This window comes from Telopea speciosissima, chromosome 3 (assembly GCF_018873765.1).
Source record: "Telopea speciosissima isolate NSW1024214 ecotype Mountain lineage chromosome 3, Tspe_v1, whole genome shotgun sequence".
NCBI classification, from domain to species: Eukaryota; Viridiplantae; Streptophyta; class Magnoliopsida; order Proteales; family Proteaceae; genus Telopea; species Telopea speciosissima.
The window spans coordinates 60,290,573-60,317,429 of record NC_057918.1 but is presented as its reverse complement, the minus strand read 5'-3'; the positions used below and the strand labels follow the sequence as shown (position 1 = coordinate 60,317,429).

Sequence of the window (26,857 nt, the reverse complement as noted above, 5' to 3'; positions counted from 1 at the left end):
TCTGTCACATACCTGAACATATTCAATGTGGAAGACATATTCTGTTCTTCATATCCATATTGTCACTAGAGCACTTATTCTGACCAAATGTAATCACTATTTTCCTGTTGTTACCTCAGTTATGCTATTCTGTGCTCTATTAATTAAAACATTGGATTTCTTATGTGTGTCTCTGTCAATAAGACTTCTCTTATTCAAAGAACCACTTCTCTTTATTGTGTAATGTAACTCTTGTCTCCTTTCTTACTCTGTAGACCCAGGGATGCCTCGACATCAGAGATATGGTCCAATGTGCCGAGCTTGCCATTGCAAACCCAACACAACCTGGTGAGTTCTGGGTATTCAACTGGTTCACTGGGCAGTTCTCTGTCAATCAACTTCCCACACTCGTCACAAAAGCACGAAAGAAGCTAGGGTTGGATGTACAAACCATATCTGTATCCAACCCACAAGTGGAGGCAGAGGTGCGTTACTACGATGCGAAGCATACCAAGCTTACTGAGTTGAGCCTCAAACTACATCTGCTATTTGATTCTCTTCTTGATTCATTGCTTAATTTTTTTCATCAAATACAAGGATAAGAGTGGACACAAAACAGATTCTACCCAATGTTTCTAGGAGAAAAATAGGAATCAAGCCGAGTACAGCTACAACCTTAACACGTATTATAATATCTGTGATGTTTCGGGGTCATGTTTTAGTGTGAAATTCCAAGTCTAGTTGGCCAGGTGAGTCAACTTACTTGAATTAACTGGATTGTACAGTCTGTGACAAGAGAATAATAGAGTGAAGTTGTTCAGTAACTAATGCTAAGATACAAGTTGATTACAATTGAACTGCACAAATTCCCAATTGTCTGTAACTTGAATTTGCTCAACAAAAATCTTGAGGTTTCTGAGCTGGGCACTGCCCTTATTCAATTCCTTGCCTTCAGGAATCATGGGGATGAGAAGCAACAGTTGGATTACTAAATGATTTGAGCCAATTAGGTCATATGGTTTTGAAGACAAATGTGAATGCTCCCTAACTAACTGGAAAGGAAGATGTCATTAGCATGCTATAGCAAAAATTAGGTAGGTCGAAGGGAGTGGAGGACTACATCTTGGAGGGAGCTATCTCTCTTCATGGCAGCTTTGAACTCTTCGAAGGTGACCTTTCCATCTGTGTTAGCATCCATTCGTTCAAATATTTCATCCAGAGTTCCAGGTTCTGTGATATCTGCTGGAAGGCAGTCCTCTGGCAATGCCTACTCAGTTCAATGTGTCCTATCAAGAGCAATGGAAAACAAAAAGGGTCGGATTCAGAGGAAGTGAAAGGGGAGGGATGGCACTCTGAGCATGGATGCCACTTCTTCCTTGGTGATGCATCCAGACCTGTCTGTGTCATACATCTAACAGCCACAAAAAGCGCTGGTGTTCAATTTTAATTCTCTTAATCTTTGAAGCCATAAAAGCATAAATGGTTTAGATTGTTAAAGGAAAGACATCTCAGAATCAGGATGGGAAGAACCCTTTCTTTGCATCATTCATGGGAATCAGACATAGCAAATCTTGTTTGTGAGAAGTTTTACCCAATTTGATGGTAAGTGGGTTACTGTTCCATTTAGCTTTCTTTTTAACTAGATCATTTCATGTTATAGGATGACCCGTGACCCAGACCCGGATATACTAGAGTGTCCAGATTCATTATGCACATGTTGCACATGTGATTATGCTAGGATTTTACTTACATATTTGTAATGTTATCTAATTATAAATAAAGTGGTGGCCTCTGTCTTCTTGACAAGCCTAAATCATTCTTTTCTCCTCTCTTCTCAATTGGTATGAGCTTAAAACCCTAAATATGTTTTTTTTTTTTGGGTTTCTTCTTTTCCTCCGCCACCGCCAGCAGTAGCGCACCACCACCGATCTTGAGGCTCCGGCCTCTTCTTGTCAAAAATGGTTGACTAAACAAGTGCCCATGCATGTCGTACCATGTGTGACAGTCACTAACAACCATTGACCACCGCTGCCACTTACACTGCAACCACCGTTAAGCTCCAATGCCCGTTCCATCACTTTCATTGCGCCTCCCAGGGCAGTCATTTTTTGTTCGTACCTACCAGGGCCCTCCCCCTCTCACTAGCGCTTCTCCCAAGGACATTCTGGCCCCTGCCGCTGCTCCTAGGGGCCTTTTCACCCCTGCCACCGCTCCCAAGGGACTTTTCACCCCTTGCCGCCGCTCCCAGGGGCCTTTCCGCCCTCTTTGCTGCTCCAGGGGACTCCTGCCCCAGTCGCTCGAGCCCAGGGTTTCCACCCCAGCCGCTAGCCTCTCTACAGGCCTCCACGGGTCTTTATTGGACTTTCCATGGCCCTCCATTTGGCTTGCCCATGCTTCTGTCATCCTCTCTAGACCTCGGCTGCTCTGTCTGCGCCTCCTCAGCCATCATTTAGCTGCCACTAGGCTGTTGGCCTTCTTTTGTGAGTACCATAGTTCTTTCAACTTTAGTACATTTGTTTTGGTTCTTCTAGCACATCCGTTGATATTAGGAGCAGTGATCTGAGTCACCCTATTGCTCCTCACCATCGTCCCACTCTCCAACATGGACCTACTAAGTTGAATGGAACAAATTACTTAGCTTGATCTCGTGCCTTTTCCTTACCATTCGTGGTAATCATTTTTTGGGGAAAATTAATAGAGACACACATATGCCCACTGAAACTCCTGCTAAGGATAATTGGTTGGCTAATGATGCCTTGATCATTTTGGTCCTTTTGAACTCCATGGAGTCATCCATTAGTTCCAATTTTGTCCTCCTTAATTCAGTCAAGGAGTTATGGGATGCTGTGAAGCACACTTATGGTCAAGCCAACAACTATGCCCAAATGTATGAAATTTGTTATCAAGCTCATGAAACTAAACAAAAGGATCTCTCTGTGTCTCCCTATTATTCTACCCTGACGACATTATGGCAACAATTGGATTTCTATCATCTTATTACTATGACTAGCCCAATTGATGTTGCTACATTTGCAAAGTAACATGAGATGGAATGCGTTTATGCTTTCCTCAATGGCCTTAATCCTGAGTATGATCAGATACGCATTCAAGTTCTCAACAGGAGTACCTTTCCCTACTCTGCTTGAAGCCTATAATATGATTCAGCATGAGGATCACCGCCATTCTATCATGATACCTCCTACTGCACCTCATCGGTCTGCTCTTGTTACTATAGACAGACTTCTTTACCTGTGGACAGTGCTGGTTTGGTCAATAAGGCTGGTTCTACTCGTCCTCCAGTACAATGTGATTACTGTGGCCGCCCTTGTCACACTAGGGAGACTTGCTAGAAATTACATGGCCATCTCAAGGGGGCAGGAAGGGAGGGAAAGCTGGTTCTACTAGTCCTCAAGCTCAGGCTCACTTGACTGAAACTCTTGAGGTCCTTACTAGTACTTCATCTATGTAATGCAAACCCGGGTTCAAATAACCCTTATTGGGTTGCTGGTGGACCCACTCAAGCAAGGAAATACTCAAGTATAAGATTCAATGGCAATCTGGTAATTTTTTTAATCACAAGAAAAGGAACAAAAGGGAATAGTCACTTATGAAGTGAAAGGAGTAATTTTGGAAGGTTTGTATAGTAGGGATTAAGGGAATAAAAGGAGAAAGAAGGGGTAATATGGGAAGTGGGGTAATAACGAGAGTTAGTGAATAAAATAAAGGAAGATAGCATCTATCATGGAGGGAAAAAGTAAGGTTGTCTTCAACCTCTCAACAGCAACCAGCGGAAGAAGAGGAATGTGATTCAAGATGGGATCTCCCTCTTGAGGTACTCAGTCGATGTGGGCTTTGAGGCAGTCAATCGCAAATACCAATCCTCCCAACAGTGCTACAAATCAAGTCGAAAAAACCTGCAGTGAGAGAGATTGGTGGATCTGGCGGAAGGGTCTCAGACCAGATTTGATTTGTGGGTTTACTCACAAAAGGTAAGCCAAATGGGGTGGGGGATTTTACTGTTTGAACCGCCCAGAACAGGGGTTCGTTCAACCCTAACCACAGGGAGAAAAGAGAGGAGGGATATGGTCACACGACCTTGTTGTACCAATCTGGTAACAAATAAAAATCAAAATTCTATTCATCAAATCTGCTCAACAAATTGGGTTACAAGCATATTTATATAAAAAGAAATTAAGTGTCCTAATTGAGGTCTAAAACAGAAATAGAATTAAAAAACTTCCTAATTACTTCCGAAAACCTAAACTAACAGAAATAGAGACTAAATAAGACTCAAAATGCTATCCAAATAAAAGATTACATATATTTCCCACATAAAATAATTCCTAAAAATCCTACTGAACCTAACAACCCATGGACCCGGTTCGTCTTCATATGGGTCCTCCAACGGGTTTAACTCGGTCCAAGAAATTTCTCCTGCATCATCTCTCTTCTAAAGATTCAACTGGCAACCAAGTTCAAAACTTAGGACCTAGGGCACCTCAAGTACTTCTTGGGAATCGAAGTAGCTAGATCCAAGTCCAAAAAAGGAATCTTCATTTCTCAAAGAAAGTACGTTCTAGACCTTCTTGAAGAAATTGGGATGCTTGGTTGCAAGCCTGTTGATTCTCCCATTAAAGTTAACCACCAACTTAGCAGCACTGGTGGTAACTCTGTAGAAAAAGAACGATATCAACGTCTCGTCAGCAGACTTATATATTTATCTCACACCATGCCATAGTTGTCACGACGGCTAGGCGACCCAAGGCGTTGGAGAGGGCCCAAAATAAAGGCGAGACCAAGTAGCCAACCAAGGCGCCCGCCTAGGCGACCAAGGCGCATGGACGCCTAGGCGGCGCCTAGACGATGCCTTGACAACTATGCATCAGGCCAAACATTGCCTATGCCATAGGAGTTGCCAGTCGTTTCCTACATGTTCCAAAGACTGTACATCTTGAGGCAGTTTACAAAATTCTTCGTTATTTAAAGTCAGCTCTTAGAAAGGGTATTCTATTCTCAAATAATGGGAATCTCAAGTTAGAATCCTTTAATTATGCTGACTGGGCTGGCTCTGTTGATGACTGAAGATCCACTTCAGGCTACTACACATTCAACAACAACAACAACAAAAAACTAAGCCTTATCCGATCTAAATGGGGTCGGCTACATGGATTCTCGTAAAATAAAGTAAAAGAAAAGAAGAAACGAACACACAAGAGATGAGAAGTGCGAAAGGAGAAATGAAAGAGAAATGAAATAGGCCCAGCCTGGGAAGTCAAGGGAAACTCAGCTATACGGGGTCAGCAACATGGATCTTTGCCCTTCAACAGGTTCTATCTGAGGCCATACTTGGTACAAGACCCAGACTACGCATGTCATTCCTCACAACCTCTCCTACAGTCATTTTTTGGCTTGACCATAGCTCTTTTAGCTCCTTCGGTTAGAATCAGATCACTCCTCCATACTGGGGCATCCTCAGGCCTCCTTTGAACATGGCCATACCACCTCAAATGACATTCTCGCAGCTTATCATTGATCGGGGCAACTCCAAAATCAGCTTTGATATGATCATTCCTTACTTTATCCTTCATAGTGTTGCACATCCATCTCAACATCCTCATCTCTGCTACAAATATCTTCTCTATATGACACTTCTTAATTGCCCAACATTCTGCCCCATACATCATCGCCGGTAGAACAATAGTCCTATAGAACTTTCCTTTAAGCTTTAACGGAATACGTGGTCACACAGTACTCCGGTTGCACCTCTCCACTTCATGCATCCCACCTTAATTCTCTATAAAACATCATCAACTATGTCACCTTCTTTATTGATAGTTGACCCCGAATACCTAAAATAGTCACTTCATGGTATCTCTCTCTCCTCAATTTTCACAATATCATTATCCATCATAGAGTGAACAATCTATAGTCCATCTTTGATCTACTAATCTTAAAGCCTCTTGTTTCAAGGGTTGAGCTCCATATCTCTAATTTAGCGTTGATCCCTAATCTAGTCTCGTCTATCAAAACGATATCATCGGCGAATAGCATACACCATGGGACTTCGTCTTAAATGTTCTTGGTTAATTCATCCATGATAAGCGCAGACAAATAAAGGCTTACAGCCCATCACTAGTGTAACCCAATCATAATTGAGAATTCCTTGTCCTGGCCTTCCATTGATCTCATACTAGTCACCACGCCCTCATACATATCTTTAATTATATCAAAATATTTACTTGACACCCCTCTTTTCATAAGAACATGTTAGATTAGGTCTCTAGGAACTCTGTCATAGGCTACTACACATTCCTTGGAGGAAATTTGGTAACTTAGAGAGGCAAGAAACAATCTGTGGTTTCTAGGTCCAATGCTGAGGCAAAATACAGGGCAATGGCACAAGGGCATTGCGAACTCATTTGGTTGAAGAAACTTCTCTAAGATTTGAGAATAGCACCAGAAGGGCCTATGAGACTCTAAAATGATAATAAAGCTGCAATCAGTATAACTCATAACCCTGTTCAGCATGATAGAACAAAGCATGTTGAGATTGATCGACAGTTGCATCAAGGAGATGATTGAAGGTGGTCTAATTTGCACTCCGTTTGTTACAACTGAGAAGCAACTTGTTGATGTTTTTACTAAAAACTTAATGGTCAAATCCTTCCATCCGATTGTTTCCAAGTTGGGCATGCGAGATATCTATGCACCAACTTGAGGGGGAGTGTTGAAGGATGACCCGTTGACTCGTGACCCGAACCTGGATACACTAGAGTGTCCAGGTTCATTATGTACATGTTGCACATGTGATTATGGTAGGATTTTATTTCCATAATTGTAATGTTCTCTAATTATAAATAAAGTGGTGGCCTCTATCTTCTGACAAGCCTAAATCATTCTTTTCTCCACTCTTCTCAACTTTTCATAATCAACAAAGTTGAGAACCTTATACAAATCTATGCATATCTATGAAATTTATCATAATTCATATTGCCTTCATTTGCAAACTCCTCTGATCCAACCCCCCCCCCCCCCCCCGTGGAAAAAAAAAACACATGCAATCCATGATGCCTTAAAAGGGCAGGGCATGACATTTGAGGGTTAGATACATTGCAGTAGATTTGTGACACTAAATCCCAATGTATTTACAATAAAAATAACTAGTACATTGTGATTTGTATAGCAAGTATAAACCCCTAGTATAATCAATAGTTTATAAACAAGTAATCTCTTACAAATAATAGGCTAATAATATTTTGAGGAATCTAGTTGGTTTCAAAGAATTGTTATTACTTTCGTAATAAATATACTTTCTCATGGGATCAAGAGTTAAGAGTACCTATATTTATTGTTCTACTTAAAGATTCTTTGGATGGGAGAGATCTTAATATATATATAGTCATTTCACCTATGACAATGACACAACGACAAGTAACTTTCAACTTGTATTGAAACCCCTGTTTACCCTTGTCTTTGATGTTTTTGGGAATACGACAAGGAGAAAAAAAGTAAGGTTACAATCTTGTAACAACCTTGGTGACAACAAGACTCTCTCTCTCTCTCTCTCTCTCTCTCTCTCTCTCTCTCTCTCTCTCTCTCTCTCATATATATATATATATATAAAGAGCGTACCCAGTGCACGAGGCTCCTGCCACTGCGGAGTCTGGGGAGGGTCATATGTATGCAACCTTACCCTTGCTTTAGCAAAGAGGCTGTTTCTAGACACAAACCCGTGGCCACTTGGTCACAATGGAGCAACCTTTTGTTAAAGTTTATGTTTTGGGGGTATTTTTGTAACTGGTTTATTTTGCCTTAAGTTGTATTTTGTATCTTTTTTCTTTTTTACCTTTTACCTCCCTAGGGAGGTGTATGTAATTCTAGCAGTTGATTAATGAATAATATATGGAGAGAAATCGATTCTCTCTCCCATACGGTTTTGTTCATTTCTCTTCCCCTCCTTTACCCTCTTACTTCTTCTCTTGAGTCAATCCTAGCTCATTTCTAACTGGGTATCAGAGCTTGGTTTGAGAGTCGACCAAGCTTGCATCTCCTTTTTTACCTCTCTTTGGAACCCTAGAAAAGTAGAGGGTTCCAATAGAGGCTATACCATGTAAGATAATACTCTTAGAGGATCTATTGGAGTTCTACCATCAACTACAAGACATAATGGAGGAAGATTTGGAGCTGTGAAGCTCGATTGAAGAACAAGAAGCCCTAGACAGTGTTACCGCCAGCTCCTTTTTCATGTGCGTGTCTCTCTCATCAAGCCACCATATGAATAATGGATAGGCTTGCTAGAATTGCCCTAAGGTTAAGTTTCTCACCTACCAAGTCTCGGTTGCTGAAATAATGTGCTATGGGAGCACAACTCATTTCCTCAGACATTCACAGGTACTGCCAGCTTCAGTGTTTCTCCTCTGTTTTGTCTAAAATGCCTTGTGGTTTGTTAAATTGTTGTTGTTGATTGGAGAGTTGGAATTTGTGAGGCTTATTTATTGCTATGGGATGAGGCTGCATTGTCAAAGGTGTCCTTGTTTTGGTTTTCAAGAAACTGTTGTTCATTTGTGCGCTAATGGTGTATTAGCTTGCAGGTGTGTTTCTTTGGGTAGCGTGCTTTCCAGTTATGAAATAGTTGTGGAATGTCTCATATGGATCCTTGAGTTGTCTTCAGATGTTGCTAGTTGCCACCCTTTGAAAGGTTTATTTGAGTGGAGTTCTTCACATCCGGAACTTGTTTTTCCATGCTGGATTTTTTTTTTTCTCAAAGAGGGATAGCTTGGTGTTGGTGAGGAATGTTGTTTGAGCCTCTCTAGTGGTTGTGTGATGAAGTTATACTTCAAAGAATGTGGTGGTGTTGAATTCATTGAGATATTTGCCTTGTCCAGTTGCTGCATGGTTTAAAGTATCAGAATGCATTGTATTGTATCGGTCGATACGTATCTATATCAATCGGAACCGATACGATACATACCAATACATTTTTTTTTTTTTTTTAAATGGACTGTCATGGATTGTATCGAAATGTATTGGCCGATACAGGCCGACACAGGCCGATATGATACGATACGATTCATATGTATCGATACACTCGATATGTATCGATACGTCCAGTAAAGGGTTCTGTAGGTGGTTTAATATGTATCGATATGTATCGGCCGATAAGAGTTTCTAGTGTGTTTAGCAAATTCACAGACGTCACAATTTAACTGTTCCAAACCATAAATTTTAACTAAATCTGGAAACATAGAATGTAAAATATGAAAAGGATGTTCCAAACGACGATGCTAGTGATGAAGCTTGGTCAAGGTGCGATCAGAAACGAGGGTGTGAGCTGAAGAAGGGAGTAGACCAGTTGGTGTGGATTCCAAGTAGTAGAGACCATCACAAACCCAACCATACCCAATCGTTGCGCCCGTTACCAGACCCTGAAAGACACAATGAATGGAGAAAAAATGAACAAAACAATTCAATTCACTAGTTAAACGATAGATGGATGAGAAATTATCAAAATGTTTAGAGACATGGAGAACAGAAGAAAGAGAGGTGAGGAGAGCATAAAACATAACCTTTACCTGAAATGGAGGACATAGACCCATCGGCTACACGTACCTCATCTCAGCTAGAGCAGGGAGAATGGCTTATGAGTTACTAGTTATATGATCAGTAGCACCAGATTCGATTAACCATAAGGGACTGGGAGAAGAGACATGGAAGTACCTGACTGGGCAAGGTTGGAGACAGACAAAAAGGGGCTAGTATTCGTTTGTGTCACCAATTTTTGGAGGGCAGCCATCTGATCCGAAGAGAAGGGTCTAACAGGAGAAGAAGCAATGCCAGTATCAGTTGCTTTAAAGACATTGGCCTGGGAACGAGTGCCTCCTTGTTTAGAGTTGCGACCATTTCTAGGGCACCCATGAAGTTTCCAACAAGTATCCCTGGTATGGCGAGGGCACCCACAATAATCACAATTCACAGGTTCCCGTGTAGATGGAGAAACCTTGGAAGAATTTGCAGGGAGAGACGCAGGTGGTGTAGTGAGCAAGACAGACCGGACAGGGGCAGCAGGAGGCATCATAACAGTCCAGCGATGGTCCTCAGATTGAACCAAACTATAGGCCTGAAGAAGGGTAGGGAAGGTGTCCCGATCCTCATACTAAGGCAGAGTATTTGGCAACTAGTGAAGCAATCAAAGAAGATGTTCAGTTATAAAAAAAAAAAGTATTAACCGATTTTGAGGTGGTACCTGGGCTCGTCAAGCACCCAATAACATTATATTGTGATAACAGGGGAGCCATAGCACAAGCCAAGAACCCATATTGCATTAAAGGAATGAACATGCAGAGCGAAAGTATCATCTCATAAGGGAGATTGTACAACATGGTGATATTTGTATTGCCAAGGTTGATACTGCAGAAAACCTATCAGATCCCTTGACTAGGGACTGGCACAATATGTATTTGATAGACATGTTCAGAACAAGAGCATTAAATTAGTAGGAGTGGGACTGTGAGGGAGACACCAATGTGATGTGGAACGAGATGATGACTTGTATTAAGAAGGTTGCCAAAGAGGCTCTAGAGGAAGTAAAGGGTAGGCGTCAGGCCCCTAGAGAGACTTGGTGGTGGGATGAGGAGGTCCAAGCAGCCATCAAGATCAAGAAAGAGAGGTTTAAGACATGACAATGAACTAAAGATACAGAAGATAAAAAGAGGTATAATACAGCCAGAAACGAGGCCAAGAAGATGGTGGGGATGGCTAGGGCGAGGAAATATGAGGAGCTCTATATTAATGTAAACACAAAGGAAGAGGAAGAAGCTATATATAAAATAGCTAAAATGAGAGAAAGGAAGAGTAGAGATTTCGACTAGGTGAGGTGTATAAAAGGGGAGGATGGAAGAGTGTTGGTAAGGGGTGAGGGCATTGTAAGGAGATGGGATGAGCATAATTGTGAACTTCTAGATGAAGATAATTCGCATATGGCTGAATCGGTTTCTTGCATTACTCGTCAAGACACCACACTTCAAAGATATGTAAGAAACGTTAGTGCGGCGGAAATTAAAAAAGCCTCAAGAAATTAAAAAAAAAATCGATAAGACACCAGGCCCAAATGAGATCCCAATAGAAGTGTGGAAAGCGCTAAGAGTTAGTGGGGTATATTGGTTAACTAAGTTATTTAACATGATTATGATCACAAGAAAAATGCCAGATGATTGGAGGAGAAGCATTGTAGTTTCGGTTTACAAAAATAAGGGTGATGTCTAAAGCTGCAATAACTATAGAAGCATAAAACTAATGAGTCATACAATGAAACTTTGGGAGAAGGTTATTGAAGCCCGTCTAAGAAGACAGACTCATATCTCAAAGAATCAATTTGGTTTTATGCCAGGTAGATCCACGACAGAAGCTATCTACCTACTGAGGAGGCTCATGGAAAGATGTAGAGCTAGCAAGAAGGATCTCCATATGTCTTTATTGACCTGGAGAAAGCCTACGACAGAGTCCCCAAGATTTAATCTGGCATGTTCTTGTGAAGATAGGGGTGTCGAGTTTATAAAGATAATTAAAGATATGTATGAGGGTTTGGTGACCAATGTGAGATCTGTGGGAGGCCCGGGCAAGGAATTCCCAATTACAGTTGGGTTACATCAAGGATCAGTCCTAAGCCCTTATTTGTCTGTGTTTATTATGAATGAGTTAACCAAGAACATCCAAGACGAGATACCGTGGTGTATGCTCCTCGCCGATGATATTGTCTAGGTGGATAAGACAAAAGCAGGGATTAACGCTAAGTTAGAGTTGTGGAGATCAACCTTGGAAACAAGAGGCTTGAAGATTAGTAGATCAAAGACGGAGTATATGATGTGTAACTTTAGTCACACTTTGATAGATGATGACATGGTGAAAATTGAGGAGAAAGAGATACCGCCAAATGACTATTTCAGATATCTGAGGTCTATCATACACAAAGAAGGTGACATAGATAATGATGTTTCACAAAGAATTAAAGTGAGATGGGTGAAATGGATAGGTGCGACCGGAGTACTGTGTGACCGACACATCCTTTAAAGATTAAAGAAAAGTTCTATTGGACCATTGTCCGACCTGCTATGATGTACGGGGCGGAATGTTGGGTAGTTAAGAAGTTGCCATTTAGCCAAGCTATGTGTTGCAGAGATGAGGATGTTAAGATGGATGTGTGGTAAAACTAGGAAGGATAAAGTGAGGAATTGACATATTAAAGATGATGTGGGGGTCGACCCGATCAGCGACAAGCTCCGAGAATGTCGTCTGAGGTGGTTTGGCCATGTGCATTGGAGGCCTAGGGACGCCCCAGTAAGGAGTGATCTAATTTCGATTGAAGGAGCTAAAAGAGCTAGGGGTAGGCCTAAAATGACCATAGATGAAGTTGTGAAGAATGACATGCATAGCCTTGGTCTTGTGCCAAGTATGACCTCCGATAGAGCCTATTGGAGGGCAAGTATCCACGTCGTTGACACCATGCAGCTGAGATTTTCCTGATTTACTGGGCTATCCTCTTTCCTCTTACTTTCGCTTTTCATTTTCCATCTCTCATTTTTCTTGTCTCATTTCTTCATTTCTATTCTTCGTTCCTCTTACTTTCATTTTCATGTGTGGATCTCAATTTTCCCTACTTTGTTTTGAAAGGATCCATGTAGCCAACCTCATTTAGTTGGGATAAGGTTGAGTTGTTGTTGTTGTTGTATTGACTTGGAAGTACAAGTGGGAGATTGCTGGATTTATGTGTCCATCCAACCCAATTAAAGTGTTAAATTGATTTTCGTTATCATTTTATGTTAGAAATCTGAGATCAAAAAAAGAGAGAACGGTGAGGCTGCCTGAGTCGAACGAGAACGCTTTGTCCTTAAGACAGTATTTACACCCTTACTTCTGCATTGGGTTACAGCAAATCTGCCTCCCAAGATAAAACAGGCTTGGACTTGATTACTGTTTTGCAGAGACATTAATCACCTTAAAACTATAAGAATTGTTATGTCTGAATGACAAGACTCGTGGGCTATTTATGAGCTTGGACCTGGCTGTTCGTATGGGTTACAACCATTGGGCTCACTTGTCTATTCGAATAGGTCACAACCACTGGGCTTAATGTTGTTCCAAGGGTTGCACCCTCCTTTAACCAGTTACCGATCCAAAGGTCGGATCCTAAGCACCCCTACGATCAAACACTGATCCAATGGTTGGAACCTAACCATCGCACTGGTCCACCTGCAACCCAGAAAAGAATAAGGCGCCTCATTGCGACGATGTGCACATGCGAAGTGCAAAGTGAGCCATCAAAGTGCCACATTGAGCCTCACGCACACACACTCGTACAAGCTCTAATGGTCGCTGTCCTCGCTCGCAAGTGCACCGTACAATCCTTTCTAAACATAACATGTGATAATAGATCACAAACATATATAAGCCAAAAGATTTCCTCCTTCATAACCAATACCATTATTTAGAAAATTCCAACAATTTTTCCTAATTTTAAAATAATTAAGTCTCAGTCTATAACCTCTCTATACCTTTAAATCATACTTACATAAAGGTGTCTTTCGACTTGAACTTTCATGTCATCATAATATATCAATACTTGTCAAAATCTAAGTAGCCGTAGCCTTGAACTTAGAACTTTATAACGACAAATCTAATGTACTAGGCATATGATTTATTTGAACATAGTTTCAATAACACTCACACATTTTATGGTCTTGGGCTTTCATCTTAGGTTTTCATAAACGCCTTAGAGACAAGCTTTGAATCTCGCAGAAGCGGCCCCACTTCCTGCACTTATATAGGTGAATCTAATAAAATGCAAATGTATGAATTGCATTTGTTATAGGACATAGATTCATTAAAGGATTGATCCTATCCTCTGTCAATTTCTCCATACAAACATGCACTACCTTGAGATGACAATGGATTCTATTATCTACTAATTAAGTGCATAACCAGTTATTACTACAAGTGTTTTCTATTGAACTAGTTGACTAGATGTTGGTCTAGTGTCTAGATGGTTTTCACTTGCAGGTTACCTCTTATTTAAAAATTTTAAACCCATCTCCCTGGAAGTTTTTCATATCACATCCCTACCTAGGCTTTTTGTAAAGGGATCAGCCAAATTTTTCTTTGACTTTACATAACTAATAGTCACAATTCTTTCGATGAGTTGTTCTCTTACATAGTTATGTCTTAAACTGATATACCTTGACTTTCCATTGTAAATTTTATTATAAGTCCGTGATAATGTTTCTTCATTATCACAAGATATTGAAATAGCAGACATTGGCTTAGGCCATAGAGGAATCTCTATTAATAGGTCCTTAAGTCATTCTGCTTCTTTACTGCTAAAGCAATAAATTTAGACTCCATGGTTGAGTGTGAAACTGTAGTTTGTTTCTTGGATCCCCAAGAAATTGAACCTCCACCCAAGGTAAATATCTAACCACTTGTGGATTTTGATTCATCAGATCCTGTAATCCAATTTGCATCTGTGTATCCTTCTAGCACTGCAGGAAAATCTTTATAACTTAATGCATAATTTATTGTACCCTTTAAGTACTTAAGAATTTTAGAAACTGTATTCCAATGAATTTGTCCAGGGTTATGAGTAAACCTACTCAAAACACCAACTGCAAAAGCTATATCAAGACGAGTGCATTGCATGGCATACATTAAGCTGTCAATGATACTAGAGTATTATTCTAATTGCGATACACAATTCCCTTCATTAGAGTCAATCTGACAGAATGATTATATGGGGTAGCAACTGGTTTACAATCCTCATGATTGAATTTCTTTAATATTTTCTTTATGTAATGAGACTGTGTTAAAGAAATAGAATTAGAGGATCTAACAAAATTACGTTTTCTTCACACCCATATCTTTCATATCAAAACATGAAAATAAGGAAGTCTTTGTCTCCAATATAATGCTTGAATTAATACCAAAGATTAACGTATTATCAATATATAAACAAATTATAACACCATGTCTATTTTTGAATTTAGAATAAACACACTTATTAGATTCATTTATTCTAAATCCATTTGCTACAACCTTTTGGTCAAATTTATCATGCCATTGCTTGGGAGCTTGTTTTAGACCATATAAAGATTTGACTAGTTTACAAACTTTATTTTCTTGGCCTTTTAAAACAAACCCTTCAGGTTGTTGCATGTAAGCTTCCTCTTCTAAATCTCTATTTAGAAAGGCAGTTTTAACATCCATTTGGTGCAGAACAAGTTTATTAATTGATGCTAAAGCAATTAATAATCTAAGTGTACTAATTCTAGCAATTGAAGCATATGTATCGAAATAATTAATACCTTCCTTTTGCTTAAAGCCCTCGGTTACAAGCCTAGCTTTAAATTTATCAATGGTTCCATCAGCTTTAAGTTTTCGCTTAAAGATCTATTTACAACCAATAGGTTTAAATCTGGGAGGTAAATCTGTTAAAATCCATGTTTTATTTCCCATTATAGAATCTATTTCATCATATATAGCTTCTTGCCAAAATACAAAATCTTGAGAATTCATGGTTTCTCGAAAAGTCAATGGATCATGTTCAACATTATATACACAAGAATTTGGGACTTCATTTCTATTTCCTTCTACCAAGAATTGATAGAAATCTGGATCAAAGGATTTTTCTACTCTAACTCTTTTACTTTTTCTTGGTTCAACACACTCATTAATTTCAGAGTTTGATTGAACAGTATCTTAATCTTCTTTGTTTGTATCTTCATTCTTCCGTTTCCTAGAGAATGAATCCTTAAAAAACTCAGCATCTAGATTCCAAAATTATATTTTGGCTAACGGTCTCTGTAGATTCCATCATTAGAAATCTATAGGCCTTGCTATGTTGATCATGGCCAATGAAAATACATTTAATTGCTTTTTCACCTAATTTAGGTCTTTTAGGATCAGTTAATCTTACTAATGCTCTACATCCCCATACTTTGAGATATCCAAGAGAATGTTTTCTCTTCATCCAATGTTCATAAGGAGTGATATTAGTCCTTTTATAGGGTAAACGATTAAGTATATGACAAGCAGTCATTAATGTTTCTCCCTATAAATTCTTAGGTAAGTCAGAAGTAAGTAAAAGGGTATTCACCATTTCTGTTAGAGTCCTATTTTTCCTTTCTACTATTCCATTTTGTTGAGGACTATAGGGTGTCGTTATTTGATGGATAATTCTATAAACATAACAGAAATCATCAGTAGAAAAGTATTTCCTTCTTCTATCAGTTTGTAAGATTTTAATCTTACGATCTAATTGATTTTCCACTTTGGCTTTGTAGATTTTGAATTTCTCCAAAGCCTCATCTTTAGTCCTTAACCGGTATACATATGTATATTTTGAACAGTCATGTATAAAAGTGATGAAATATCTTTTACCACCTCTAATTAGAATACCTTCTAACTCATACAAGTCAAAATATACCAATTCTAAGAGTTGTGTATTCCTTTCTACTTTCTTAAAGTATTTTCTAGCAATTTTAGACTTAATATATACAGAACATTTGTCTTGACTACAAGAAGCGCATTCCTATATTAAGTCTAATTTAACTATATTTTTCATGCACTTATAATTAGCATGCCCAAGTCTAGTATGTCATATATCAAAAGTAGAAACAATGCAAGCAGAAGATGGATTTTCATTAATCATATTAAACTTATACATCCCATTCGATGCATATCCTTTCCCAACATAAGTTCCCCCTTTGGACACTATGATGTTCCCCGACTTAAACAGGGTTTTAAATCCATGTTTGTCAAGCAAGCTTACAGAAATTAGATTCTTCCTAATATCAGAAACATGAAATACATCATTCAATGTAAGCTTCTTTTCGGATGTGAGATTCAGAACCACTGTGCCTTTTCCTATGACCTTAGCAGTTGAAGAATTTCCCATAAAGAGATCTTGTCTATCTGCTATAGATTCATAAATCTTGAACACGTTTTTGTTCTTAGCAATATGTTTGGTTGCATAGGAATCTATCCACCATTCCTCATCATCACAAACTGTGTATGCTTCAGATATCATAGCAACCAAATCATCATTGTCAACCATGTTGGCTTGGTCTTTTTGTTGCTTCTCCTTGAGATAAACTCTATACTGTTTCTTGAAATGATCGACTTTTTCGTAATTTCAGCAAGCCGCTTTAGGGTTAGTAAAAGTACCCTTCTTCTTATCCGAAACAATTCTTTTCCCTTATACTTTCTCTTTTTGCTCTTAGAAGATGCATTTTCTATAACATGAGCCTTTGGAGATTTTTCCTCCAATTCAAGTTTGTCCAGTTTGCGAGAATTCTCTTCAACTTGGATATACTTTATCAGCTCTTACATAGTTATTGCATCTGTCTTTTGTTTCAACTCTTTCCAAGCAAGAGGTAACTTAGAAATAATACAAGATACTTAAAAAGATTCGTCAAGAGAATGGCCCTCAGAGATGATTTGATTCATGAGACCTTGCAACTCATAAGTTTGTGAAATAATGGATTTATCTCCTACCATTCTGTAATCAAATAACTTACTCACAAGAAACTTCTTGTTGCCAGCATCTTCAATTTTGTACTTCTTGTCGAGATCCTCCTATAGTTCCTTTGATGTGCTTTCTGCAAATTTGGGCTCGTACACATCATACATTGAGTTCAACAGTCCATTGAGAATGTAACATTTGCACATGAAATCGTCTTGTTCCCACTTCTGGCATTGCTTGATTTGTACTAGTGTTTCTCCACTTGTAGGTTCTTCATCGGTATTTGTCGATGCTACTGGCTTCTCCTCGTTCAGAACATGTGCAATCTTCAAAGCAATGAGGAAGAAATACATCTTCCCTTTCCAACGCTTGAAGAACAAACCATCAAACTTGTCCAGTTTGGTAATCTCATTCCTAGGTATCTTCATTACTGCAGTCTCCTCCATTGACAAATACTGTCTTAAGATTGTTAGAAATCTAAGATCGAAAAAGGAGAGAACGGTGAGGCTGCCTGAGTCGAACGAGAACGCTTTATCCTTAAAACAGTATTTGCACCCTTACTTCTGCACTGGGTTACAGCAAATCTACCTCCCAAGATAAAATAGGTCTGGACTTGATTATTATTTTGCAGAGACAATAATCACCTTAAAACTATAAGAATTGTTATGTCTGAATGACAGGACTCGTGGTTATTTATGGGCTTGGACCTGGTTGTTCGTATGGGTTACAACCACTGGGCTCAATGTTGTTCCAAGGGTTGCACCCTCCTTTAACTAGTCACCGATCCAACGGTCGGATCCTAAGCACCCCTATGATCAGACACTGATCCAATGGTTGAAACCTAACCATCGCACTGGTCCACAGACCTAAGACCCAGAAAAGAATAAGGCGCCTCATTACGATGATGCGCATGTGTGAAGTGCAAAATGCGCCATCAAAGCTCCACATTGCGCCTCACGTATGCACACGCGCACGCGTACGTACTCGGATGGTCGTCCTCCTCGCTCACAAGTGCACCGTTCAATCCTTTCTAAACATAACATGTGATAATTGATCACAAACATATATAAGCCAAAAGATTTCCTCCTTCATAACCGATGTGGGACTAAAGTCCCACACCATTATTTAGAAAATTCCAACATTTTATGTGCAATATGTTATCCCAACGTTATACCTTAAAGTGTAAGTAACTAGGGACAGAATTGGGCATTGTGTTCATGGGGTTGTTACATTGCAATATTATGAAATAAGAAAGGCATACACAATGCACGAGGCTCCCGCCATTACAGGGTCTGGGGAGGGTCATAATGTATGCAGCTTTACCCCTGCTTTCGCAAAAAGGCTTTTCCAGACTCGAACCCATGACCACTTGGTCACAAAGAAGTAACCTTACCATTGCACCAAGGCTGCAATATTATGAAATGTGGTTCCAAAATAGAAATGTGAGTATTCATTCATATTGATCATCTTAAGTATCTTGCATTGACTTCCGTTAGTTGTTTAAGCAACAATATTACCTTTGATAATTACTTTAGTCCCCACACCTAAATAATTTTACCGTACAATTGGACTTTGTTTGTTTTGGAGTACCAAAGGTTGATGCCTACACTGGCTATATATTAGTGCGCTAGATTCACAGTTTATATGAAAGGAATAGATGCTCAACAAGTAATCCACTTCCCAAATAGGGTGAATATCATGAGTAAAATATTGTGTGATTTGACAAAATTCTGAGCTAGGTGGTAGTTTTGGAAATTGTTTAAAAATACATTTAAATATTATTATTTAAAATATTTTAATTTGAAAAATGGTTTACAAAAGTTTTATGTCCAATCTAGGGTCAACATTTTTTGAATAAGCTGTTCTGATGGATAAGAGTTTTTTATGGTAATTTTATCTATGCTTGTAGATCCATTATGCAATATTATTTAGTGGAGTGGACTTAGATGAGTGTTAAATTATATCCATCTTAGGATCTACTTATATATAAATAGTTAATTATTTGGATAAAATTTCAAACTTAAGTAAATAATTGTATTTACTAAAGTATGTCAGGCTCAAATGAGGCAACCTTGGTAGGATCAACCAATAGTATCCCACCACTTGGCTTGTAGTACGCTACAAGGAAACTGATTCTTCCAAAACTATAAAAAGTTACAGTTTTTGAAATGTAGAGGAGTGTAAAGGGATTGTTCACTGCTACGTTTCTCGTGCAAATGTCATGTGTGCATCTTAAGTTCAAGTGTCGTATTCCTTTGGAGGTACTACACTTGCGGTACAAAGAGATAACCTTAAATCCTACTTGTTTCCGTCCGTTCAAATATCCTAATGTCTACCGGGAAAGAGGTTCGTGGTTGAAAATGTTTTATTTGGCAATATCGCCACCAACAATACTAGTAGTGTGGCCATCATTTTCCCATATCTATTGTAATTATGCATTTTCTTGTCAAAGTATTCATGCTTAAACATAATGTAACATAGGGATAGTTTTTAATTTAATCATGAATCATATTCATTTAAAACCTCATAAGGCAATAGATATATTAAAGGCTTATATATTTCCATACATTACAACCAAAGCTATGAGAAGTCAAGTCATTTCATAGCGAAAAAACCAAAGGCATACGAATCATGCTAATGAGATGGATAAAATCACAAGAAGTATCTTATGATTATAAAATTATGGGAGAAACAATAAAGTTTCTCTGATATGAATAAAGGTAAGGGAAATATAGATACTTTGTAGAGGAAAACAAATCAAACTTTCTATACAAATAGGAGAATTTCTATATGAAATATAGCAATTTTTGTTCCCTTTTTCCCTTTCTTTTTGGAGGGGAGGGGGGGACAAATATCAAACATGAATGTAAATCTCTAGCCGATGTTTTTTATTTTGGATGAGGAATCCCTTGTCAATCTATTTAGATTAATTTTTTAATCAAAATTGAATATTTGATTTTCAGAATTGTAACCTAATAATTTTTTCCATAGAATGGTCACATTGAACTGAGAGCAATGGTTCAAATGCCACAGCATAATAACTAACTCAAAATGTGTGTTCGTTTTGCAAATATGTGTGTGTGTGTGTGTGTGTGCGCACGCATGCACAATGACAAGATCTCTTACCAAAAATTGAATACGTAAAAAAAATAAGAAATAAATAAAATGGGAAGAAAGAAAGAGAGAAAAGGAAGGATCAGCTGTTTCAGATCGATTTCCAGCTTGCCATGGATCCTTAGGTTTCAATCAATCTGCAGCTATGGAAAATTCTTTGAACAAATACAAATATAAACCTCCAGCTATAGGCTATTTAAAAAGAGTGGATTGAAACAGAGATGTAAAGTCACCTGGAAACAGAGCTGAAGAGCATCATCTCCTTGTGAATTTCTGAGACTTGAAAACCCACATAGTATCTCTCTCATGTCCACAGTCCCATCATGGTTATTGTCAAAGAGGTCAAATATGCGGCGGGCAAGAGGGCACAGTGAAAACATATTCATTGCTTTTAGCACCTCTTCAAATTCAGATAATGTGGCGATGTCACGATCTTTACGTCTGCATTTTGGATAAATTAATCACTCTTAGAGACTCAAATACTGTTAGATTTGTGATCTAATGGTGGTCCTTCAAGTTTTTTTCATTAACAAAATTACATGGACAGTTTCAGCATGATGTACTATGCCTTATGCATCAAGATCCAGGAACTGCACTAAGTCCAAAGCCTCAAAAATGCTCTGTTTTCAGTAACAATTGGATTCGTAGCTAACTTGGTCTGTTCCATGTTCAAACTGTCATGTTGATTTGGACTGGTTTTGCCAATATGTATCATATTGGCTCTCATCCAGTTGATTCACTGAGTTACATGATAGGAAATGTTGTACTTCTATTTGGTGCCATCTCGCTGAGAGAAGACTCTGATTTTGGAAAACAACTTTGACTGTTTGAATGTGGCCAAAGTAATTAACTTTCAAGATTGTTTAGAGGTTAGTGCCTCCTCCTCAACATCATCATCATCTTCTTCTTTTTTTCTTTTATGCTGGAAGTGGTTGAGGGTGGAGAATACATTTGCACAAAGTCAGGTCTCTTACAATTTGTGAGTTGTAAACCCACCAAACAAAAAATTTCTTCATGACCCCACCATTATCTAGAGTAATTGTTAGGATTTAGGATATCTTTTGCTTATGAAATGTTTCAGAAGTTTGCAGACTCTTCTTCCTTTTTATTATGCCAAAACATAATGGTAATAGTAATAGTAATAATAATAAGGTGAATTACTATTGTCACAAATGTCTGTTATTTATCTAAATGTCACAAGACATTTATTCTGCCAAGTGGAAAGATGATATGTCCACTCCAACCATTGTATAGAGAGTACATGGTCTAAATTAGCCACATGCAAAATTTTAGAGTCTAATTCAATCAAATAGCCCCTTTGTATTGGCACACAGCCCAAGTATGTCCATGCATGTGTACCAGTACTCTAAACATTACTATGCACTCTCCCAACACTCAGTGGGAACATATGGTTTAGATTAAAAAAAAAATTGAAAAGATGGATGGCTCAGATTTATCTTGTGATTTTTGGAAACATCACCTTCCATTGTTACATGGATAACTACCCAATAATAATGATAATGATAATAATAATAATAATAATAATAAGGGTTTTTTCCAAATGCCCCCCTCAAATTGCCCATTTGTACAAATGCACCCCTACTTTCCAAACATTGTAACACTTTAGTCCAGTCCGTTAGTCTGGGACGTTAGACGTTAGTTTCAGGAAATCTAATGACCAAAATGCCCTTATAATAAAAACCCACCAAAATTAAAGAATAAAGTGACCAAATTGCCCTCATCTTCCCCAAACGTTTAGGGTTTGAAACTGAAAATCATCCAAAAAAATGCAAAAAATTTGCATAAATAAAACATAAAATCATCCAATAAAACAATTTTTCCTGGAAAACTTCTTCCCCAGACTCGCAGGAGCCTCGTGCACATGGTAATGGATACATTCTCCTTTGGAGAAACAAATGGAGCAATGGTCTAAATTCCTAAACCAATACGAAGAAGGGAAAGAACAATTCTTAAGCATCAGTAATTGTAACAATTGAGAGTTCTATTTGAGATTTCCATACATGAGCACATTCTCAAATCTGCAATTAAAAGCAAAGTTCTTCCCACATTGAATAAGCATTAGAAAACTCGAGATTTTGATCCTGTAAGCCTCTTTGTTTTTGGTGACCCTTATAGCTAGACTTATATTTAACCTAACTATATAACCTATCTCCCTGGTTCTAATTATTCGAGCACTACAGATAACCTAAAAGGAGAATCAGACCTTTTTCGGGTGTGTTTTCCTTATTAAGGATGAAGCGAGGGTATGAAGCATCTGCATCGACCTCTGTTGGTCCACCTCAATCAAAGCGCAGATTCGATACTCATGGTAAGTTTCAGCAAGATCCATTTATTTCTTTCTCGCTTTCCTTTAGTTTCTGGAAGTTTGTGTTGTTAATTGATCTCCCCCACCCCATCCACCCTGGTTTAGGTTTGTCAGTTTGTTATGAGTTTTTGAGCTTACAGACCAAAGGGTTTAATTATTTTATCATCCATGACAATGCTATTTCCACCCATTTTTCAGAGGAAGACGAAAGCACAAAAAAACTTGCACGGAAGGTGGCCGACCATTACAGTGCAAGGACAAATCAAACTCTAGAGGATCGAGAAGCAAGTCCTATCATCCATTTAAAGAATCTACACAATTGGATAGCGTTGCTTTGCTCTTCTCATCCAAAACTGCCTCCTCTTATTACTTCCTTTCTTTTCGGTTTTCCCTTTTGATTTCACGGAATTAAGTGAAGGAAAAGTTCAATCTTTCATCTGGCTTAGTCTGGGGAAGAAGTTTTCCAGGAAAAATTGTTTTATTGGATGATTTTATGTTTTATTTATTTGATTTTCCTGCATTGTTTTTAAATGATTTCAGTTTCAAACCCTAAACGATTTGGGGAATATGAGGGCAATTTGGTCACTTTACTCTTTAATTTTTGTGGGTTTTTATCATAAGAGCATTTTGGTCATTAGATTCCCTGAAACTAACGTCTAACGTCCCAGACTAACGGACTGGATTAAAGTGTTACAATGTTTGGAAAGTAGGGGTGCATTTAGAAATAGTAAAGTTTCAGGGGTGCATTTGTACAAATGGGCAATTTGCGGGGGGCATTTGGAAAAATCCCTAATAATAATAACAACAGTAATAACAACAACAACACTAATAATAGTAATAGATGAAAATTAAATATCCTAGTATTCTAGACTTCATATATCCAATCAAGTTAATGTGAAATTCTTGATATTTCAGTCCACATAGTTCTTTTTGTCTTTTGTTCTTCATATAAATTTAAATAACTAATTGCCAATCATACTGGCAGCCAAATTATTGGGATTCAGCCTGAACATCATAATAATCAGAATATCTTGGGAGTGAGGTTTTGGCATGGTCAAGCAAATAGATTGTTTTGATGGTTGTCTAGACATACGAAAAACAAGTATCTATTGTTCTCGAATCACAGTTATCTATCTAACCAACAAGTTCCACAGTGTATACAGAAGCTAGTCAAAGGAGATAGGTCTTGAATGAATGGGGAAACTCACATTGTTTTAAAATGCATCCTCAACTTGTCAAGTTCCTCTAGTGTAAGATCATGAGACCCTAATAGATTCCTTAGCCTCTTTGTTCGCAACATAACTGTGCTACTCATCAAGCTGGCTATCCCAGCTACTCGGAATTTACGACGGGCATTGAAAGTATGTAGTCGAGAAATAATTTCGGAATCCATGAGCTCCTTCTTCGCTGAGTGCCCTATGACCCAAGGATGCAAAAGAATCTGTTTACAGATTGAGAGATACTACAGTTAGTATATGGAGTGAAAAGATTAAGTTCAAAACAGGGTGACTCATCTGGTGATTTTTATCTGTTCAGTTGCAATATTAATTTTTGAACTTTTAGATCTCAATCCTAGTATCTTGAAATTTGCAGGTTATGTGAAATTAGTCATCCAATTTACCTGGCCCAAACATTGTCAGCCAACTTCATCCAGGAAGTGATCATATCATACCTCTTGAGCAGTTGGTCTCTTTTGGGGATCAACAGTCAGAAGGCTGGATATCAATTGCTTTGCTGATGGAGAAATGCTTGTCCAAGTATGGTCTTCAAAGCTGATATCTCCCTGTGAAGAGACCACATGTTTCTTATGAACTTCAAAAGAGAAGTCATGAAAAGAGCAGTTAAACTTGGGACATGACAGAGAATTCTGCACTTAAGCAAAAGCAAAAGAAAAGACTTACAGCCAATATGAGGTTCTGTTTTTGCCGATATGATGTGGCTAGAAAAGGTGGATCACTGGAATATTGAAAGAAAAATGATGGAGATTCAAGAAAAAGGGGAAAATTCAATGGAAACAATTCCGGAAAGACTTACTGACATACCCAGAGAGGAGTATATACAGGATCACTCCCAAAGCCCACATATCAGCTGCAGATGTTACTCTTCCCTGAGATAATGCCTCAGGTGAGACATAGTCAATTGAACCAAACAACCCGACAATTGGTTCAGTGAATTCCTCTATAGAACTCACACCAAAGTCCATTATTTTCAAAGGTGAACCTTCACTTTTGTTCAAGAAAAGACAGTTCTCCGGCTTCAAATCACGGTGGATGATGTTGGCCCAATGAAGGGCACTTAACCCATTGGCAATTTGCCGAACCACAGCTGCAGCATCTGCCTCTGAGTATTTTTCCTCGTCTACCACGCGGTCAAAAAGCTCACCACCAGAACACAACTCTAGCACAAGGTGGACACCATTTAGGTCCTCATAGAGATCATAAAGGTCAATCACATTTGGATGGGGGCTCACATCTTCCATTATCTTCCTCATAACTATAATCTCATTAATCAGCAAGGCATCTGAAGCTGATAAATGCTTCCATTTTGTATTTTTTTCTGAGGCTGTGCTATTCTCCTCCGCCATACTTTGTGGTGTTCCCTCAGGACTTCCAAACCTCTTGAGAGTTTTGATAGCTACTTGGAATTTGCCTTCACTGGACTTGCGAACTGCCCTTCTCACGACTGAAAATCCCCCTAGACCTAAAACTTCTTTGACATCATAATCCTCTGATAATTCCCTTGTTTTCTCCCCCATGATTGACCCAATTTCTAGTATCAAAGATAACCAAGGATATTGATATGCTCTCTACTTGTTGACTCCAAAACAAAGAGGTGTTATTCTTAAAACTTAAACCTTAGTAGTCCAAAAACAGAATTAGACCTACAAATGCAACGATTGCAAAGATCTCGCCCATGATTCATTTGAAAATCATCCAAGTTACATTGTACCAAGAAAAAGTAACAATAATTAGGAGAGAAACCCACACCTTTACAGAGGACAGTAGCTGAAAGCTGGAGATCTCAAAAGGAAAACATAACATTTAGCCAATGTTTCTTAGGGTAAACCAGACGATAATTTGTGATAGAATGAACAAATAATTAATATATCACAGATATCTCAATTATCACCGTGGATTATTATAAAAAATCACCATGCATTAAGGGTCTAAAGCAATTCAATAACAAAATGAAGAAAAATTTTACAAAGAAAACACAATAAGATTTTAAATGATTAGGGAAAGAAAAAAAAAATTTGTGGGGATTACCGAACAATTTTGTAAGGGAGGAAACCTGAAATCACCAAAACCATTTAGAAACCCAAGGGAGACCAACCTTAATCCAAAATCAGAAGAAAAGGACATAACAGTATAGGTTAATACATAGGTCAGGTGATAAAAGGAAAGAAACCCATCCTACAGATTAGTACCAGGAAGAGATTGGAAGTAGACATTGATTGATATCGTTCCTTTGATCAGTTTCTACCATTAAATTACTGCTTAAAAAATGATAGAATTATTGTAAGGAAATGAGGGACTAAAACTTGTGGGCTTGGGGCCGAAGATGACGAGAGAGGAGATAATCCCCTAACCTTAGGCACTTCCATGAAGATCTCTCCATCTTTCTTCTCTTTCTGCAACCCTTTCAGGGAGAGAGAGAGAATGCCGTTAAAAGATGAAGAGTTAGTTGAAAGGGTAATTTTAATAAGGATACGGACAATGCCGCATGGGCCTGAAGCCTGAAGGGCCCATGACTCATAAGTCATAAACCCTGTGAATAGAGGCCCACGAATTTCCATGATCCACTAGAACTAGGGGTGTCAACCGGTCGGGCTCGGTCGGTCTCGGTCGGGCCTAGTCAGGCCTCACCAATTTTATAGGCTGTATCGTGTCCGATCATTTAGGCATTCGGGCTTGCCTTGGGCGGGCATG

The 26,857-nt window shown here is 38.6% G+C and overlaps 1 protein-coding gene across 2 annotated transcripts; it reads right to left on the bottom strand.

Annotated features, from left to right (window-relative positions):
* Window positions 1–960: 960 nt before the first annotated feature.
* On the bottom strand, window positions 961–25,898 carry LOC122656778 (calcium and calcium/calmodulin-dependent serine/threonine-protein kinase-like). 2 transcript variants are annotated; one of them, XM_043851427.1, is made up of 7 exons: window positions 24,971–25,889; window positions 24,830–24,884; window positions 24,601–24,711; window positions 24,137–24,369; window positions 20,836–21,043; window positions 1,331–1,390; window positions 961–1,246 (listed from the first exon to the last, which is right to left on the bottom strand). In XM_043851427.1, exons 1-7 carry the CDS (start codon window positions 25,681–25,683, stop codon window positions 1,070–1,072), a joined length of 1,557 nt encoding a protein of 518 aa, XP_043707362.1. In that variant the 5' UTR covers window positions 25,684–25,889; the 3' UTR covers window positions 961–1,069. The 2 variants fall into 2 exon arrangements, with proteins under 2 accessions (XP_043707362.1, XP_043707363.1); XM_043851428.1 differs by lacking the exon at window positions 20,836–21,043 and having other exon boundaries at window positions 24,971–25,898.
* Window positions 25,899–26,857: the final 959 nt, after the last annotated feature.